General features: G+C 51.0%; 2 protein-coding genes across 2 annotated transcripts; one reads left to right on the forward strand and one right to left on the reverse strand.

The window, feature by feature from the left end:
* The first annotated feature begins 2534 nt into the window (after positions 1-2534).
* CST6 (cystatin E/M) lies at positions 2535-5205 on the forward strand. Its single transcript, XM_020968366.2, has 3 exons — positions 2535-2908; positions 3669-3788; positions 4985-5205. Exons 1-3 carry the CDS (start codon positions 2555-2557, stop codon positions 5066-5068), a joined length of 558 nt encoding a protein of 185 aa, XP_020824025.1. The 5' UTR covers positions 2535-2554; the 3' UTR covers positions 5069-5205.
* Positions 5206-7833: 2628 nt separating this feature from the next.
* On the reverse strand, positions 7834-16445 carry CATSPER1 (cation channel sperm associated 1). The gene is made up of 13 exons (XM_020968295.2): positions 16330-16445; positions 15947-16231; positions 15108-15320; positions 13483-13593; positions 12760-12919; positions 12074-12165; positions 11802-11945; positions 11399-11462; positions 11052-11124; positions 10034-10091; positions 9727-9802; positions 8176-8290; positions 7834-7984 (listed from the first exon to the last, which is right to left on the reverse strand). Exons 2-13 carry the CDS (start codon positions 16215-16217, stop codon positions 7958-7960), a joined length of 1404 nt encoding a protein of 467 aa, XP_020823954.1. The 5' UTR covers positions 16218-16231; positions 16330-16445; the 3' UTR covers positions 7834-7957.
* Positions 16446-19364: the final 2919 nt, after the last annotated feature.

Consider the following 19364-nt stretch of genomic DNA (forward strand, 5'->3'; position numbering starts at 1 on the left):
CAAGGAAAATTGACCTATTTTTTTTAGAACCAAAAGGTAAAATAGAAATTGAAAGAATCCACTAATCACCTTCTGTAAGAGATCCAAAAATGAAAACTCCCAGGAATATTGTAGCCAAATCCCAGAGTTCCCAGGTCAAGGATGAAATATTGCAAGTAGCCAGAAAGAAATAATTCAAGTGTCGTGGAGCCACAGTCAGGATAACACAAGATTTAGCAGCTTCTACATTGGAGAATCAGAGGGCTTGGAATATGATATTTCTGGGGGGCAAAGGAGCTAGGATTACAACCAAGAATCACCTATTCAGCAAAACTGAGAATAATCCTTCCAGGGAAAGATGGATATTCAATAAAATAGAGGACTTTCAGGTTTTCTTAATGAAAAGACCAGAGCTGAATAGAAAATTTGACTTTTGACTTTCAAATACAAGACTCAAGAGAATCAAAAAGATAAACAGGAAAGGGAAATCATAAGAGACTTAATAAGGTTACACTGTTTACATTCCTACATTGGAAGATGATACATGTAACTCGTAAGACCTTTCTCATTATTAGGGTAGTTAGAAGGAGTGTATAGAGACAGAGGGCACAGTGTGAGTTCAATGAAGGAATATCTTTTAAAAAATAAAATTAAGGGGTGAGAGAGGAATGTGCTAGAAGAAAGGGTAAGAGAGAGGTAGAATGGGGTAAATTATCCCCACATAAAAGAGGCAAGAAAAAGCTTTTACAGTGGAGGGAAAGAGGGGGGAAGGGATGGGAAGTGAGTGAATCTTACTCTCATTGGAATTGGCTCAAAGATGGAAGAACATATACACTCAACTGGATATAGAAATCATCTTACTCTACAGGAAAGAAGGAAGGGGATAAAAGAAGGGGGGAGGGTGATGGAAGGGAGGGCAGATTGGGGGAAGGGGCAGTCAGAAGCAAAACACTTTTGAGGAGGGACAGAGTGAAAGGAGAGAGAAAATAGAATAAATGGGAGGATAGGATGGAGAGAAATACAGTTAGCAATAGTAACTGTGTTTGTTTTTTTTGGCTAGGCAATGGGGTTAAGTGACTTGCCCAGAGTCACACAGCTAGTAAGTGTTATTTGTCTGAGGCCGGATTTGAACTCAGGTCCTCCTAGAATCCAGGGCCGGTCCTCTAACCACTGAGCCACCTGGCTGCCCCTTTTGTTTTGTTTGGTTTGGTTTGGTTTGGTTTTTTTTTAGCAATAGTAACTGTGAAAAAAAAAAGCAAGTTTCTCTGATAAGGGTTTCATTACTCAAACATATAGAGAACTGAGTTAAATTTATATTTTTTTTAAAAAAGCTATTCCCCATTTGATAAATGATCACAAGATATGAAGTTTTCAGATGAAGTAATCAAAGCTATCTACAGCCATATGACAAAATGTTCTAGCTCACTACTGACTGGAGAAATGCAAATTAAAACAATTCTGAGGTACCACCTCATAAGTATTAGATTGGTTAATAGAACAGGAAAGGAAAATGACAAGTGTTGGAGGGGATGCGGGAAAAATGAGACATTAATACGTTGTTGGTAGAATTACGAATTGATCCAACCACTCTGGAAAGCAACTAGGAACTATGCCCAAAGGGCTATAAAACCATGCGTACCTTTTGACTTAGCAATACCACTGCTAGGTCTGTATCCCGAAGAGATTAAAAAACAAAAAGGAAAAGAACCTATACGTACAAAAATATTTATAGCATCTCTTTTCTGGGGGCAAAGAACTGGAAGTTGATGCCCATTAACTGGGGAATGGCTGAACACACTGTGGCATATGATTGTGATGGAATATTAGTGTGCTATACGAAATGAAGAGCAGGATGCTCTCAGAAAAACAGGGAAAGGCTTTCGTGAGCTGATGCAAAGTGAAATGCACTGTGTACAAAGTAACAGCAATATTGTAAAATGATCAGCTGTGAATGACTTAGCTCTTCTCAGTAATACAATGATTCAAGACAACTCTGAAGGACTTATGATGAAAAAGGCTATCCATCCCCAGATTTGGGGAACTGATAGTGTCCGAATACCGAATGAAGCAGACTTGTTCTACTTTATTTTTTTTGAAGGGTTTTTTTTTGTCTATGTTTTCTTTCACAACATGACTATTATGGAAATGTTTTGCACGACTACATATGTATAACCTATATTGAATTGCTTGCCTTCTCAATGAGTGGGGTAGGGATGGAGGAAGGGAGTGAATTTGGAATTCCAAGTTTTAAAAATGAATCGTAAAAATTGTTTTTACATGTAACTGGGGAAAAATACTACATAAACAAGGGATGGTAGAGAGCCCCTGAAATGAGGGGGCTGGCCTCTGCTCCTAGAGCTCTGGGATGGGGGTGGGGGCTGAGCCCCCTCATCCAGGACTCCAGGGTTCTGTGTCCTAGGAGGAGGAAGGGAGGGCAGAGGCAAAGGCAGAGTTTCCATCCAGGCCCTGAGGCTGGGGAGGAATGAGGTCCAGGACCGGTCAGACAGCTCTAAGGGGTGGGGCCTTTTGCCCACAATGGAGGAGGAGAAGGAGGAGGAGGAGGGGATTTTCAGAGATGCTCCAACACCCTGCTCAGGGGGTGGGGCTCCCAAAGCCCGTAAAAGGCTCTCCTGGCCAGGCCTGCTCATCGGTGCTCCCCAAGGCCCTGCCGAATAGCCCCAAGATGTTGCTTTCCCTGCTGGTGCTCTGTGTCACCTCCCTGACCCTGCCCTTGGCCCACGGAGATGAGGGGGGCAGCCCCGATGGCCAGCCTCCTCGGCCAGGGAACATGCTGGGTGCCCGGACGCCACTGTCCACCTCACACCCAGAGGTGAAGAGGGTCACCCAGTATGCCGTGGAAACCTTCAACAAGGGGAGCAACAGTGTGTACTACTTCCGAGACACCAGAGTCATCAAAGCAGAGAGGCAGGTGAGGAGCCGGAGCCAAGCGGGGCACTGGGGGCCAGGGCACCAGGCCAGGTTGGCAGGGCCAGGAGCTGCTTGGACACAGCAGATCGGGGGCCGAGGGGGATGGGAGACTTGGCGGGAACGAGGCCCAGGCTGGACAGCGAAGCTCTGGGAGCAGGAGGAGGAAGCCCCCCAGCCCGCTGTGCTCTCATGCCTTTCCCAGCGGCCCCAGCGGGAGGTGGGCTGCTGTATGGTCTCACGGGTCTCATGCTGGGCCTCCAGGGTTCTCAGCCGGGTCTGTCGGGCTCCCTTTGGGGTTTCAAGGCAGTCTAGGCTTTTGCCAGGTCTGTCTGTGGGTTTTGGAAGTTTCCATCTGAGTGTTTGGGTTTTTTTCCAGCCCTTTTGTGCCTCTCTGTCCCTTTTTGGACAGACTTGTAAGAGCAGTAGGGTTGTGGGAACGCTGGAGAAGGGTCTGCAGGATGCCTTGACTAAGAGCAGCATTGTTAGAGGAGTTGGGAGGAGGGAAGAGAAAGCTTGAGGCTCCATGTGGGAAAAACTTTAAATTCTTAGAAGGATCTAAAAACGGGCTTTCTTGGAAGGTAATGAGCTCCCCAGCCCTGGAGGTCTTCAAGTAGAAGCTAGCAGAGTTCCTGTTGGAGGGGTCTAGCAGGGGTTGGACCCAATAGCCTTGGAAGGGTCCCTTCCAGCGTGGGGAGTGGGTGGTGCTTGCTGGCTGGGCAACAAGCCCCACACCTGACTGAGAGAAAGAATACTGTGTCTAGCTTGTGTCTGGCATCAAATACTACCTGACTGTGGAGATGGGAAGCACAGAGTGTCGGAAGGGCTCGCCTGCTCTTGACAGAGTGAGCGTGGCTGGCTGCCCCTTTTCCACAGAAGAAGAGGTAAGAACCATGAAGGGGCCCAGGTTGGGATTCTATCTCTTTCTGGGGGCAAACCCTTGGGCGGAGGGCTCCACACCCCTGAAAGCTGGAGGCCTCCTGAGACTCCAGGACCACCTCAAAGAGGCTGGGTGCCCCATCCCAGACAGAAAGCCCTCTCCTTAATGTCCTGCCCCAGGAATGTCTGTCTGTCTGCCTGCTGGCCGGTGTATGTGTGTGTGTCTGCCTGTCTACTGGCCAGTGTGTGTGCGCGCGCGCGCGCGTGTGTGTGTGTGTGTGTGTGTGTGTGTGTGTGTGTGTGTGTGTCTGTCTGTCTGTCTGTCTGTCTGTTTGCTGGCCATTGTCTGTCTGTCTACACTTACCTAGATGTCTTACTACCCAAGAAGCATCAGTGAGTTAAGGTTTTTGTCAGGCTGGGCCCCCCCTGCCCTCCTCCCCATGGCAGGCCCTATCCCCTTCCATACCCTTGGCCTCTGGGGTCAAGGCCAAGAGTGTTAGAGGCTTCTGATTCACCCTGATTCCTGGGCAGTGGAGGAGAGGCTGGGCACAGGAAGCCAAGACTAGCTGGGGAGGAGGGCATGGCCAGCGGCTTCCTTCCCAGTGGAGTCGCAGTAGCCAAGTTCAAATCCGAGTACTACCACTTCCTATCTGGGAGACCTTGGGCATTCTCTGCCCCTCTCTGGACCTCAGTTCCTTCTACTGTAAGGTGACCTCTCAGGTACCTTCTAGCTCTAAATCTATGGTCTGATAATTTTGCCTGGGGTAGTTACCCCGAGGTTCTGTGGCAGCTGGACTCCACCATAATGAGGCTGCAGGACAGTCATGATATCCACCTCTGCTTTCAGATATTGGAGTGGAAGGGGCTCGGCATCACTTCTTTCCCATTCTATGGAGGGGAAAAGAGGCCCAGCAAAAGGGGAGGGGGGAGGCTGTAGTCGGAGAGTCACAGGCTCTGGCCAGGCCAGCCTTGACTTCCTGCCCCACCTCGGGGGAATGGGCTGCCCCAGGAGGAAGGGGGTTCTCCCTTCCAAGAACTCTCTGGGCCGAGTCCAGATGAGTTCATTGTCAAAGGGATGCCCGGGGACCAGACACCTGACTTCTGACCCCCGGGGCAGGCAAAGGCCAGAGGGTCTGGGATGGGCAGGGGGCCTGAGGGAGAGTGAGGACCTTCTCCATCCTTTGGGCTTCTATTTCCCTAGAAACTACAATGTCAGTTTGAAGTCCTGGTGGTTCCCTGGACAAATCAGACCAGCGTTCAGAATATTTCATGTTCACCGATCTAAGAAGGCCCTGGCTTACCCCAGCACACACAGGCCAGCTCTGCAGAGAAAGGCCGGGGCAAACTGGGGGTGGATGGATCTTTCAAGGGCCCTGATGATTGAACAGTGGCCATGTTTGTCTGAATAAATTGATAAATCAATTGCCTTCTCGGATCACTTCTCCTGGCTCCACTGAGACCCCCAAGCTGGGGCCTGGAGGGGTGGAGAGGACAGGTCTCTCCCAGGAAATATTGTTAACATTTAGAGCTGACTTTGTGTCAGATTCTGTGCCAAGTGCCGGGGCTACAGTGAAAGGTTACAACAGCCAGCTTTCAGTGAGTGTACGTTCTGATGGAAGAGGATCAAGGGAGACCTATCTCTACGCCTTCCCCATCCTCCAGGGCCAGACCAGCTGAATCTCACCCTCTGCTTCCCTTGGAGAATTTTGCTGCTGCTTTGTGATATGGGCTAGACACAAGCCCTAGGTAGATAGGGCTTGTGAGGCCTTCATGGGTGGGGGGATGGGGAATGGGGGATGGGAAAAATTCCCTGGTCAAGAATCACTTCTCTCCCTTTCACCCATATCCGCCCTGCCTAGAGATCTGGACACATATACACACCTAGAGACAGTTGGACACATGTACACATACATATGTAACCACAGAACTCATGGGGCAAAGAGATGGTTCCTTAGAAGAGAAAGTACTGGCCCAGCCAGGGCAATCCAAAGCAGAATTGGGAAATGGGTGCATGGTAGGTAGGCTCTCTCCCATTGGATTCCCATGGCCAGCCTCCTCCGAACCTGCCCCCTCCCCCTCCAGCAGTGACTTCAGACTGCCAGAAGCCAAGGATGCTGGAGTTCTAGCTCCAAGGACATCTCCCCCCAAATCCCCCGAAGGTCCTTCTTGCACAATTCACTGTGGTGGTCATTGATGGTTTCACTACTGGCCTCCAGGAACAGGGCTCTAATGGTGGGATTCCAGGCAGAGTAACAGATTGGGGGCAGAGATAGTTTAGCACAGGAGACTTCTCAGAGCTTTCTAGGCCCAACAACAGAGCATTGGGAGGAGAGCCCCAGGATGCACGTGGGGAGCCCCTAAAACAAGCAGCTCTGGCCAGGGGAGGTGGGGGCGTACTGTGATGGGGCCCACCTGAATTCTGCTACTCTCTCTCCCCGAAGCCTTTCCTGCTCCCCAGCTGAATGTCCTCTTCCTTCTTAGATTTCTGCTAGCGTCCTGCCTTTTCATCCATCTTATTCCCCTCTCTGTTTTCCTTTTTTCCTCCTTGCACCCTACAACTTTGATTTGTAAATTCCCTGGTCTCATCCTGAGATTCCAAGCTGAAAAAGCTCTCATTTCCTTTTAATATTCTCCTACCTAAGTGTAGGGCCCAGTATACAGCAGGTGCTTAATAAGGCTTCACTGAATCAGATCAAACCGAAGCCATTCTGAGTTATAGGCTCATAGATTGTCAACCTGGGACCCTTGAAGCGAGGTCATTCAACCAATCAAATTTATTAAGCGTCTGTTATGTTTCACAGATAAGAAAACCGTGGCCAAGGTCCCACAGCAACAGAGTAGATGAGCTGAGTAGATACTTCAGCTGCTAAATTCCAACTGCATCACTAGCCTGATTCTTCCCTCCACTCCCAGCCCAGTGAACCCCCTTCAGTCTCCTCTCTAGCATCCCTCCATGCCAGAGCCATGCCCAAGATCCAGTTTGCCATCCTTTACTGGCCACCACTGGGTATGTCACACCTGGCACAGGTCATCTGAAGGTAGAAATGTCTATGGGTGGGGCCTCTGCCCTAGTGGAAACTGATTCAAGGCTGCGCCCTTGGAGAGGAGTGGGAGCCCAGCTGTTTTCATCATTGGCTTCTTTGGGCATCAAGCAGAGAATGGAATTTGGCACACTTGCCTGGCCTGGTGACAAGTGACTCAGGCCCAGGCGACACCTGGCCCTGGGGCATTATCTTGAGTAACCAGGGTTCTGAAGGTATGGCACCTTGTCCTCCCTGGCTCCCTAGGCCTGGGAGAGTTGGGGGCAATCACCCTCTGTATGTGGGGGCTCCTCCCCACCTGGTTTATCAGGTAGGTTCAGGGCACACCGACTGCCCTGGGCAGCTTCCAAGTCTCCAAAGGGGAGGATGGGCCTTGGGCCTTCCTCAGTCCCCACTCCTTTTTGGCCCTCTGCTGCCTGCCCGAGTTACCTTCCAAATGCCAAGGAGCTGATGCTCAGCTTGAGCCATGGCCCATCACAGGCTGACCCGAGTCCCCCAGCCTCCCCTTAAGGAACTCCTAGGAGACCTCCCTCCCTCCTGTCCACAATGGCCCCTTTCACCTGGGGGACTCCTGCTGCTCTCTAGCTGCTGGATAGAGGACAAAGCCTGCTGTGGTCAGGAAGACCCACATTCAAGTCTGACCTCAGACGCTTTCTAGCTGTGTGACCCTAGGCAAGTCCCTCCACTTCTCTGCCTCAGTTTCCTCATCTGTAAAATGGGGATAGTAATAGCAGTGGCCTCCCAGGTTTATTGCGGGGCTCCACTGAGAACAGTCACAAAACTTCAAGTCTCTTAGAAGCCAGCTTTTCCCCAGCCACTCTTGTCTCTGGCCTCTGGAGCCTGGGGCAGAGGCCCTGGCCATGGGCTACCCAGGCCCCCTGCTGGAGAGGCAAGCCAAGCTGGGGTCCCATGGCCTGGCAGAGACCTCTGAGAGAGGCTGGGCTCTGGGGGGCTCGCCAGTCTCTCCCACCAACCCCACTGAATTCCCAGCCAGTAAGGAGACGAGAGGTTAGAAACAGACTTCAGGACTCTATTATAGAGTGTTGGCTCCCTGGCAGCCCTGGCCCAAGGTCTGTCCCCAAGGCCAGGCAGGCCTGGACTGTTGCTTCTTCTGGTCACTTGGTGACTTCTCTTCACTTCTTGAAATCTTCTTCTCCGGCCTGGGAGGAAGGGGGGTGGGGTCAGGAGGAGCCAAGGGAGAATGGTACCCCATCTCCACCCCCACCTGGGGCCCTCACCTCCCCCTACTCCCACCCCTGCCTGGGGCCTCCACATCCCCCGACCCGACACCACCTGGGCCTGGGCTCCTCCCTTCTAAGGAGCGTGCCCCTGACCGGCCTCCTCAGCTCACCTCAAATACGGTGTCAATGATCTTGTCAATGACAGCCGCCTGTGAGCGGAACACTTGCTGGTGATGCTCCACGGCCGCCATCAGCTGGAGATAGTGGAACATTTTGTCCTGCTGTCTGGGAGAGAGAGGTACAAGTAACCCTCAACAGGGCAAGTCCCACACCCATGTCTCTGGGGAAGCCACCAGCTTATGGGTGACCTCTGCTAAAGCCTGGCCCCTCCCAGAACACCGACACCCCCCCCGAGCTATTGGGCAAGGATTATTGCTCCCATTTTACAGATGAGGAAACTGAGGCCCAGAGAGGGGAAGTGAGCTTGCTAAAATGGTAGAGGACAAGAAATGAAGAGCTATGTGGTGTATACAGGTGTATACAGGGGTGGGCATGCCTAGAGGCAGCAGCAGGACATTTGTCTGTCTCCAGCTCCTCAGCTCCCAGCCCTCAATACCATCTGCAGGAGGCGCGCCCCTCCCCACCGCCTTCTCCTGCATGGCTGGTGCTGGATAGGGCTCGGGAGCTCCTGAGCGCATGGACCTGGACTCCAAACTCAGTCTCTTTCCTTTACACGGAGCGGCTATTCCAAAGTGAGGGGGTCAGACCAGGCAGAATCTCTGGGTTCTAAGGTCTACTCCCAGCTCTGACATTCTCTGTTCTCAGGGCCCTCCCAGCTCTGACATTCTCTGTTCTCTGTTCTCAGGGCCCTCCCAGCTCAAATGTTCCATGAATCATTAAGGTTGGGCTAGGATGCCCCTTCTGCCCCTTGAGATGGCAGAGCTGGGGGGTCTGGGCAGAAACGGGACCCAGGGAGCCATAGCTGGGGAGCAGATACTGGCTGCCTCCTTTAGACACACAACCCTTCCCCATACAGCCTTCCTTCCTCCCTAGGCTACTCGCCTCCCTACACAGTGGTTTCCTTGAGGGAAGAGCAGACCTTGGACATGTAAATAGTTCAGACCATGAATGAGCCAGTCAGATTTGGAGGGGGCACTGTTCCCCCCCAATCTACACATCCTTCAATAATCCCTCTCCCCAACCATCCTAGCCCCCCAAGGATCAGTCAGTCAATAGCCCAAGCTCCCACATCCCCCCTCACCTCCCCTGCCCCCCCCCTGCCCAGGGGCCATCCCTAGGACAACTTGGACTTCCAGAGTCACCTCAGACAAGTGGGAAGAGCCCTGAGCCTTGGAGTTGAAGAGCTGGATTTGAATCCTGACTCTGAGACTTTCTCCTCTTTCTGATCTAAAGCAAGTCCCTTTCCCTTTCTGGTCCTGAGCACCCTCCTTTGTAAAATGAGGGGGCCAATCTCTAATTCTTTAGGGTCTGTCTCCTCAGTGACTGGGCTCCCTCAGGGCCAAGGTCATTTCTCACTTTCCGTTGGACCCCATCTAAGTACTCAATGAAGCCTCCTTGGATAGCCGGTCCTATTCTCTGAGGGTCTGGGGCCTTCCTCCTTTCTGCCTGCCTCCTTTCTCTTCTTGCCTACTGATCCACTGACTCCTCCCTGGTCTTTCTGTCCACTCCCCAGGTGCCCGGGCCCAGGAGCTTCCCCTTACGTGGAAGTCAGGTCCCCATATTTTTTCTCAATTATGTGCATTTGTAGAGAGCTATCACTCATGGTCTCTTCCATTTCTGTGAGGAGAGAGGTCAGGAAGACGAGTGAGAGGCAGCCCCTCATCACCCGTTGCTATTCAAGCAGAGCTTGGAGGGGATTCCAGCATGGGCCCGAGTTGGGCCTGGACGTGCCTGACCTCCCTCAGGTCTGAGAGTCTAGACTCTGAGAGTCTAGGCTGCGGAGTCAGAAAGCGGTGCTTAGAGGTGCCAGAGGTGACATGTGGCCGGCAGGCAGGTGGGTGTTGGTACCTGTGCCCAGGTTCGTCAGAGACTCGTCCAGAAGCTTCTCATGCATCCGGGCTACTTTCTAGGAGTGAGTTGGAAGACAGAAGTTAATTCTTCCCTCTCAGACTCCCCCAAGAGATGGCCTTGCCCATCCCCACCCTAACTAGGTGCAATCTTAATGATCACACTTGGCCCTGACAACGAAAGGAGCTCACCTGCCCTCCTCCCTTGGCCGAGGTGGGGGACTATGGGGTTGGAACATTGCATAGATGGGTCAGTGCATGTGCTGGATTGGGTGGTTATTAGTTCGGCTGGATTGTTTGTCTGTCTGTCTCCCTCGGTTAAAGGAGGCTGGATATGTTTGGTACACGTGCGCACACACACACACGATAAAAAACAACTAATATCTACACACATTTTTGTCAAAGGGGCTGAGATGGTGGGTGTGGGCAGATGGCAGGGGGCAGGGAAGTGGCAGTGACCACCCATCCTTGACGACAGCCAGGGCTGTGGAAGGAGGCACAGGCTAGGGGCCTTCCCAGTTTCCCTGGATACATGTGTCCCTCTACCAACTGTGAGAAGATGCCTGTGTAGAGGAATAAACATAGAGCAGGGTGAAACCCACTAAGTACAGCAGAGCTCAAGCTGAGGGGGCTCCTTGGCACGAGTTTCTTGGCTTAGAGATCGGGCCCCGAGGCTCTGGTCCCTCAGCTTTGGCCCAAGCTCCCATGAAGGCTGCATCTGGAGGGGAGGCATTCCTGGGGTACATATATATATGTGCACGTATGTGAGTGTATGAGTGTGCCCCCACGCTGCCTGCTCAAGGCCTTCTGGAGACAACCAGACCCTTCTTCCTTTCTGTGTATCCGACAATCAAACCAACCAGGGGGAGGCTCGTGTCCCACCTGGGGGGGGGTCTAACACTTAGCACAATGCTTAGCACACAGTAGGTGCTTCATAAATGTTGACTAATTGATGCTTTGAATTGGCTCAAGACACACACTTTTTCTCTTCCCCTGCCCCCCACCCCAATCCCCAGTACCTTCTGCTTCTCCTTTTCCAGCTCCTTGAGTAGGGCCATCTGGAAATTATCCACCAGCACTGCAATCACTAGGCTGTGAAACACTGGAGGATGAGGTCCAAAGGCCCTGGTGCAAGGGCAGGGCCACCAGGGAGGGCAGCAGACATAGAAGGGAACAGGGGCTCCCCTGGTGAGTTCACAGGCAGAGTAGGGGCTGAGCTGGGGTTTGTCTGGGGAGAGGGCCAGGTCCTGGAGGGGCTTGGGCCCGAGGGCTGGAAAAGGAGGGTGTGGAAAGCCCCAGGGTGGAGCAGGGGAAGGTGGCTAGGCAGCCTCAAGGTGGGGAGGAGAGAGAGGGCTTGGTTTCTCACTTGAGGAAAATGAAGTCTTGTATAATGATGTAGATCATGAGGATGGGGATGATATACCAGGCACCTGGGGAGGAAGGGCCTTAACTTCACACTCAGAACAAGTATCATAGACCAGGTTTGGGGCCAGTAACAGGAAGGAAGTATGTCCGTAGTTGGAGGGAGGCAGAGCAGAGTGGGGAGGGGGAGAGTTTTCTATCAATTTTTCTTTCCAACTAGATGCTGTGCTATTGTTTCTGCACCAGCACTCTCTGAATTTTGACTCTGGGCCAAGGTCCCCGTTTACCCCGCTCTGTTATTTATGGCTCCTGCTCTGAAGCTGGAGAGAATGCCCAGCCTTCACACCTGTGTTGGACCCATGCCCACCTCCCAGCCCCTCCAAGGGCTCGGGCCTGTTCTCCACTACCTTTTGCCCGGCTGTCCAAGTAGATGAGGGACCAGTCATCCAGGGTGAGCAAAGTAAAAAGAGTGAAGATGGTGGTAAAGATGTTCTGGAAGTGCTTGGGGTCCGAATGGCTGAACAGGGCTCGAAGTATCACGGAGAAGAAGACTGGGAGGCTAAGGAGGCCCCTGGGGCCCTTGTAAAACTGGCCAGCCATCCCGCCCCCTGCCCAGTCCTAGCCGTCTTGCCCCTGGTAGCCTCCGCCCTCCCTGGCTACCCCGTCCTTCCCCAGATACAGAGGCAGGTGAACATCAGGACGAGGATGGCCCCGATGGATGGCAGCGACCGGGCCAGAGTCCCTGTCACCTCCTGGAGGCTGTTGAGGAAGCTAAAAGCAGGAGGAGAGGCAGACGAGATGGTCAGAGGGGAAAGACTGCGGAGGCCTTGCTGGCCACCACCAGGCTGGGGCATCACCAGGAGGCCTGGGCTCTCACCCCTCCGGAGCCTCTGTCTGGGACCTCTGGCTTCAAAGAACCTTTGAACCAGAAAGGGTTTTAGGGCAAAGAACAGGTGCGGGAGCAGGACAGAGAACAGAAGACATGAGAGGGGCAGGAGAGCATTGAAAACACAGTGGGAAAGCTGGAAGGAACTTTGGTATGGGAGCTGATGACCTGCAATCCACAGGAACACAGATTTCAAGTGGGAAGCGAGGACACTTCTGGCCCAGCCCCTTCATTTTACAGATGGAGACACTGAGGAACGTGGACGTTCGTTCAGGAATGAGATCGTGGAAGGCACACGTAGGGCCTCTAGTTCGCCTCCCTGACTAAGGCCCAGAGGAGAAGTGATTTGCCCAAGGTTAGGAGTGAGTGCCAGCTGTGGGATGTGAAGTCAGGGGTCTGACTCCAAGCCTCACACTCTCTCCAGCTGGTGCTGGCCCAGCTCCTGGCCTGGAAGGAGCGGAGGGCCCGCCTGGCCTCACCTGAGCCTCCGAAGCACCATTATAACCCTCAGGGCTCGAAGGCTTTTGAAGATCTTCAGGATTCGGAAGACAGTCTTGCTCTGGACCATTCTATTGGCACTGGAGAAGTAGAACTGTTTGAGCATGAAGTCCACTGCAGCCACGACTAGGATGAAGAAGTCTGAGGGGAGGCAGGGGCCACAGTGCCATCTCAAGAGCCCAGCCCGCAGCGCTCCGGCTGCTCGTCAGGAGTGATGATGCTGAGCCAGCTGCCTCTTTTAAGCTGGGGAAGTGCCCATCCCTCTTCTGTCCTTTGAACCTCACAGTCACCCTGGGAGGGAGCTATTGCAGGCATCGTTATGCCCACTCTACAGATGAGGAAACTAAGGTTTCGTAGGGAAATGACTTGCCCAGGGTTGCACAGCTAGTCAGTGCCAGAGGCAGGATTTGAACACAGGTCTTCTGCCTCTGGGATTCAGTGCTCTGACCACTGAGTTGTGGTGTCTCTATCTTTTAAAGCAAGCTCCTGGGCAACACTGAAGAGCCTCTTTTCCCCATATCTAAAAAGCGCTCACCCTCTATTCTAACCCCTTTCCAGACCTGGAAGACCACTCCCTGGAGAAAATGGCAATTCATCACCACCGCCACCCTGTGCTCAGTCCCTTTCTTGTTGGGTGGTACCACGTTCCTAACTTCAGCCATCCCTCCCCTTCCCATCCAACCCAGGGCCCCAGCCCCACCCACCTAGGCTGTTCCAAGAATCGAAGTAGCCAAGTCCCATGGTCATAATCTTTAGGACAGCTTCCATAAAGTAGATGGAGAGGAAGATGGAGTCTAAAGCTGTGAAGTACCATTCTGTGGGGGGTCAGACCCTCAGCTTCACTGTAGGCCCAGCCTTCTCCTGAAGCCCCCTCCCCACCTGCTCTGCATACTTCCTCCCTCTGCCCTCACCCAACCACCTGCTTGCTCTTTTCAGGTAGGAGCTGAGTCTTTCCAGGATATGAGAGTCCATGAGAGTCACCTCTCCTCTTGGATAGTAAATCCAAAATGACGTATGTATCAGGATTACTTATTAGTTACTGTGTTTTTCTTTCAGGATGTAAGTAAGCTGAAGTTCCTCTATTTTTTCCAGTCCCCCTTTATCCTGGATACATTCTAGGCCCATAGACTTCTTTTTTTTTTTTTTTGGTGAGGCAATTGGGGTTAAGTGACTTGCCCAGGGTCACACAGCTAGTAAGTGTCAAGTGACTGAGGCCAGATTTGAACTCTGGTCCTCGTGACTCCAAGGCTGGAGCAGTATCCACTGTACCACCTAACTGCCGCAGCCCATCGACTTCTGCTCCATCAGACTAGTGTCTGTGAGTTCCACCCATCCATTTCAATGCCTATAGTATTCTCTGCGCTCTTCTGATCAGAGTGTCAGAGTGGCTGAGATGTGGGTGCAACTGGTGGCAGCGGGCCCGCCTGCCTCCTGTTTGGGGCTCAGGAGAGTCAAGGCCTCCAGGCTAGTGTTCCTAAATTGGTGCTGAGGCTGTAAAAGTAGAAGGGCAAGGCAGGGGAGACCTTACTGTGTCAGAGCAGTGAGGCTCTAAGGGGTCTGGTGACCCAGGTGGGGCTGTCTTGGGTTGGCCTGGGGACAGTGGCGTGGGTTTGGTTATCCTTGAACTTCCTGACGTCTGAAAAGCACTTGCTATCTGACTTGCACCGCTGGGAGTTAAGAGGCTACAATTCACAAATGAGGAAGCTAACTCAGAGAGGGTTCCACTCATCTACAAGTCACCCATTCTGCTACGTCACTTGACCTCTGCAGATCTAAGAGGGGAGACAATACTCAGACAACTCTGTACAGACAAGAACTCAAGGGGGTGAATTAGGGTAGCCTCAGAGGAGGGAAGGAGGCCTGGGAAAGGCTTCTTGCAGAAGGGAGGCCTTGAGCTGAGACTTGAAGGAAGCCAGGGGGCAGAGGTGAGGAGGGTGAGAGTTCCAGGCTTGGGAATTGCTCCCTCGTTCTCATCTCTAGGCCCGTTTATCAGTAAGCCATTTCTTCCTCTATATACCAAGCTATATACCAATTGAATACCAGTCATGTCCGGTTACTGGGGCTCTCTCTGGTATCTTGGAGAGCTAAGAGCTTTCCCAGTATACTTGGATGACCCTCCAAACCCATGCCCTGCCCACCTCCTCCATGCAAAATCTTCCGGGTAGCTGAAGATGGCTCCCCTGGTCCTCATCGGCTCCCTGGCCCTTTCTGATGGCCCTAGGAGTTTGAGAAGCCCTGAACCCAACTGACCAGACTGGAGTCAGGTAGGTCTCTCCCAGCCATCCCCAGGTTCTTGAGGCTCTGCAGTCCCTTCCTCAAGGATGCTTACCTCCCCAGATCTCTACCTCAGCAAAAGTCTGCACCACCAGGACCAAGGTGTTAAAACAGACCACGGTGAAGATAAAGATTTCAAAGATGAGGCTCTCGACCATGATGGCCAGCATGACTTGGATATGATGTAAGCCTTCATAGATCTTACCACAGCACTTTTGTAAAAGCTCATCAGCCGCCATCTGCTTCTTGTGGACACGTTGGACCCTGGCTACAAGGGCAGGAGAGAGGTCAGGCTCTGGGCAGTGATGGTGCCAGGGCGTGGGATCTTCAGTGGGGGCTCTGAGATTTTCAGTAACAAAGTGTGCAGGGGCCCTGGTACGGTCACTACCCATGAGGCAGGATAATTCACAGCAAGAAGGCATTCTGTCACAGGAGGGCACCCGCTTCTCTCCCACTCTCAGACTCATCTATTTCAATCTGGAAGAGGCCACTCCCCTTCACTATACGGAGGAGGATAGAAGCAGTAATGGGGAGGAACCTCTGCTCTGGGGCTCTCTAAACTATATGTGAGGGGAGACTGACAAAAAAAAAAAAGGAGAAGAGTAGCCACGTAGACACTTGGGGAAATGCTTTGTCTGAGGCTGTGCTGAGTGCTGCCTGAGGTCTTGGGCACAGAAGGCAGTGAGCTGAAGGACTGGGCAATGATGGTTTTCTGTCTCGAAGCCAGGGATAGCCATGCCCTTGACAGCCTTCTAATATTCCCTTGACTATGCCTGAGAGGATGGTCCAGCAGGCCTACAGAGAGCAGGACCCAGACCCAGGTACTTCTAAGTGGAAGCGAGGCTCCAGGCTGGGGTTTCTCAGGCCTAAGGACCCACGGGTAGGTAGTCTTACCCCTCTTAGTTCTCACGTGGCGATCTAGATCCCAGCTTTGGCCCATGGAGGTATACGATGGCTGAATTTGGCTACTACTCTGAGAGGGCTTGCTCTTTAGGCTTGTGTGGCCCCATGAGCTGTGGGAGGCTTTGGCCAGGTGCTTAGAATGGCTAGATCTGCTATGTGGTATGACTGGGGCAGCTGTGGTGGGGGCTGAAATAACTGGCGGAGTGGCTGGAGGTTCAACGACCTCCCTCCGGGTCTCCTCTGGAACGGTTAAGTAATTCATCTTGGACAGGAGCCCTGGAACGGAGACAAGAGTGACCGGTGTTCCGCTTGGGCGCCTCTAGACCCGGTTCTCCTTGCCCTCCCCACTCTCCCATCAACCCCTCTTTCCTCACCTCAGTTCATCCGAGGGACTTGTGGGGTCTCACGTTCTATGGAGGGGCCTGGTGGTTTCCATGGAGACCCTTCTGTGGTGTACAGGCTCGGTCCATCCGCTAGAATGCTTTTCACAGAACCCTAGAATCTCAGAGACCATTAAAGGTTATCAGGCCTAAGTTTACGTCCCCAACAAATTGTCATCTACATTTTACTTGCAGACCTCCAATAACAGGGTGCTCGAAGATAATTAGGAAGGTCTGAATTCAAATCCAACCTCAGAGATCTACCAGCTGTGGGACCCCAGACAAGTCACTTCACCCCGCAAAGCCTAGCTTCCTTATCTATAAAATGGGGATTGTTGTTGTAAGGATAAAATGAGAGAATATTTATAAAGTGCCTCACAAAGCCGTCTAAATGCTGCCGAAGTGGTGCCAGCAGCAGCAGCAGCATTACCACCAAGGCGGCTCCTTCCACTCCTGTACTGTCTTCATCATTAGGCAGTTCTCAGCACATCAGCCTCATCTGACACTCGGAAAGTCACCTTCATTTCTTCCAGCCAGTGTGACTGGCCTCCTGGGCCCTGGCCTGCAGAATGATCGCTAGCTCCTGCGGGAGGAGTGGGAGGCTGTTTGAGTGGAGCTGAAGCTCTCTCAGGACCAGCCCTTGTCGGGCCAAGCGGAAGGCTGCTGATTCCCCTTCTCTTGGACAGCCCGTCAGATTCTTGAAGAGAGAGGCAGCTAGGTGGTGCAGTGGATAGAGATCCAGCCTTGGAGTCAGGAGGATCTGAGTTCAAATCCAACCTCAGACACTTGACACTTACTGGCTGTGTGACCCCGGGCAAGTCACTTAATCCCAATTGCCACACACACACACACACACACACACAAAGCAGCAGATTCTTAAAGACAGCCATCTCAGAAATGGGGTGCTTAGAAATGAACCCCCCATTCCAGAGGGTCTGGGGGTCTGACCTGAGCAGAGATGAGAAGGATAGTCATCTTTCCTTTTTCTGGATGCATTCTCCCAGTGCCTTTCAGATAAACTGCTCTCTAGGCATGCCATCTCCAGCTAGACCTCTGGAGTTCTTTTAAACAAATGAAAGAGGTTACATTTACAAAACCACAGAGTTTTAGCATCAGAAGAAACCTCAGCGTTCATGCCCCCAAAGCCCATCTCTGCTACCACGTGATAGACAGATAACTGATTATCCAGCCTCCAAGCAGGCTGAAGGTGCCATGCTGAGGCCCAGGCTACAGTAGGGTACATACAGTCGGGAGGTTTTCCTTGCCCTTAAGCCTACGGGAAACTCTTCACAGCTTCTAGCTAATTCTTGAGGGCCAAACACAATAAATCTGAGCCCTTCCCTTCTCCACATGATGGTCTTTCAAATACCTGAAGATAGCTGCCCAGGCCTTCTTTAGTTTTTAAAAATAAATTTATTAGTTATTTTAAACATTTTTAAAAAATTTTGAATGCCAAATTCTCTCCCTCTCCCACCCACTGGGAAGGCAAGCAAATGATGTCAATTATAAATGTGAAATCATGCAAAACATTTCCATATTAGCCATATTGTGAAAGAAAGGAAGGAAGAAAGAAAAGAGCAAGAACATTATACTTCAATTTGCACTGAGTTCACCAGTTCTCTCTCTGGAGGTGGACGGATGGCATTTTTTCATCATGAGTTCCTTGGAATCGTCCTGGATCACTGTGTTTATTGATCAGAGTAGCCAAGCCTTTCACAGCTGATCATCATTACAATATTGCTGCTACTGTGTGCAATGATCTCCCCATTCTGCTCACTTCACTTTGCATCAGTTCATTCAAGTCTTCTCAGATTTCTTTGAAGCCATCCCCCTCATCATTTCTTATAGCACAGTAGTATGCCATCACAATCATATACCATAACTTATCCAGCCATTCCTCAGCTGATGGGCATCCCCTAGATTTCCAGTTCTTTGCCATCACAAAAAGAGCTGCTATAAATGTTTTTGTACATATAGATCCTTTTCCTTTTCCTTTGATCTCTTTGGGGTAGATACCTAGTGGTGTTATTGCTGGATCAGAATATGCAGTTTTATAGCCCTTCGGGTATAGTTCCAAATTTTTTTTCCAGGATGTTTGAACCAGCTCCCAACTCCACTGGTACTTTATTAGTGTATCTGTTTAGTTGCATTAGTGTCCCAATTTTCTCTCATCCTTTCCAGCATTTGTCATTTTTGATAGGTGTTAGGAGGTACCTCAGAGTTGTTTTAATTTGTATTTCTTTAATCAGTAGAGATTTAGAGCATTTTTTATATGACTGTAGATAGCTTTGATTTCTTCTTCTGAAAATTAATTACCTTTTCATATCCTTTGACCACTTATCAATTGGGGAATGGCTCTTATTTTTATAAATTTGACTCAGTTCTCTATATATTTGAGACCTTTTATCAGAGAAACTTGCTGTCAAAATTTTTGATATTGCTTCATTTTCTATGGTACCTTTTAGCAAAATGTAGTTTCATTGTGAGGAAATTATGGAATGAATTATCTCTTTTAATTAGATCTCTTCTTGCTTTAGCTTTGTCTGAGATCATGATTGCTACTTCTGCCTTCTTTTGGTTCAGCTGAAGATATCAGATTCTGCTTCAACCCTTTATTTTAACTCTGTGTGTGTCTTTCTGTTTCAAGTGAATCTCTTGTAAATAACATATTGTTGGGTTCTAGTTTCTAATCCATTCTGCTATCTGCTTCTGTTTTATGTGTTAACTCATCCCATTCACATTCACAGTTATGATTACTGTGTTTCCGTCTATCCCATTTTCTTTTGTTTATCCTCTCTCTCTTTCTCTTTTTATCCTGACCCTCCTCAAAAGTCTGTTTTGCCTCTGCACACTGCATCCCTTAATCCACCTTCCCTTTTATCATCCCCTCCCCCCATTTCTCTTACCTCCTTCCCCTCCTATTTCCCTAGTGGGTAAGACAGACATCTATACCGAATTGAGTATGTACATATATTCTTCCCTCTTTGAAACAATTCCAACGAGAGTGAGATTCAAACATTGCTCACGAC

The sequence above is a fragment of the Phascolarctos cinereus genome, unplaced genomic scaffold, assembly GCF_003287225.1.
Source record: "Phascolarctos cinereus isolate Bilbo 61053 unplaced genomic scaffold, phaCin_HiC Scaffold_9;HRSCAF=440, whole genome shotgun sequence".
Taxonomy (NCBI): Eukaryota; Metazoa; Chordata; class Mammalia; order Diprotodontia; family Phascolarctidae; genus Phascolarctos; species Phascolarctos cinereus.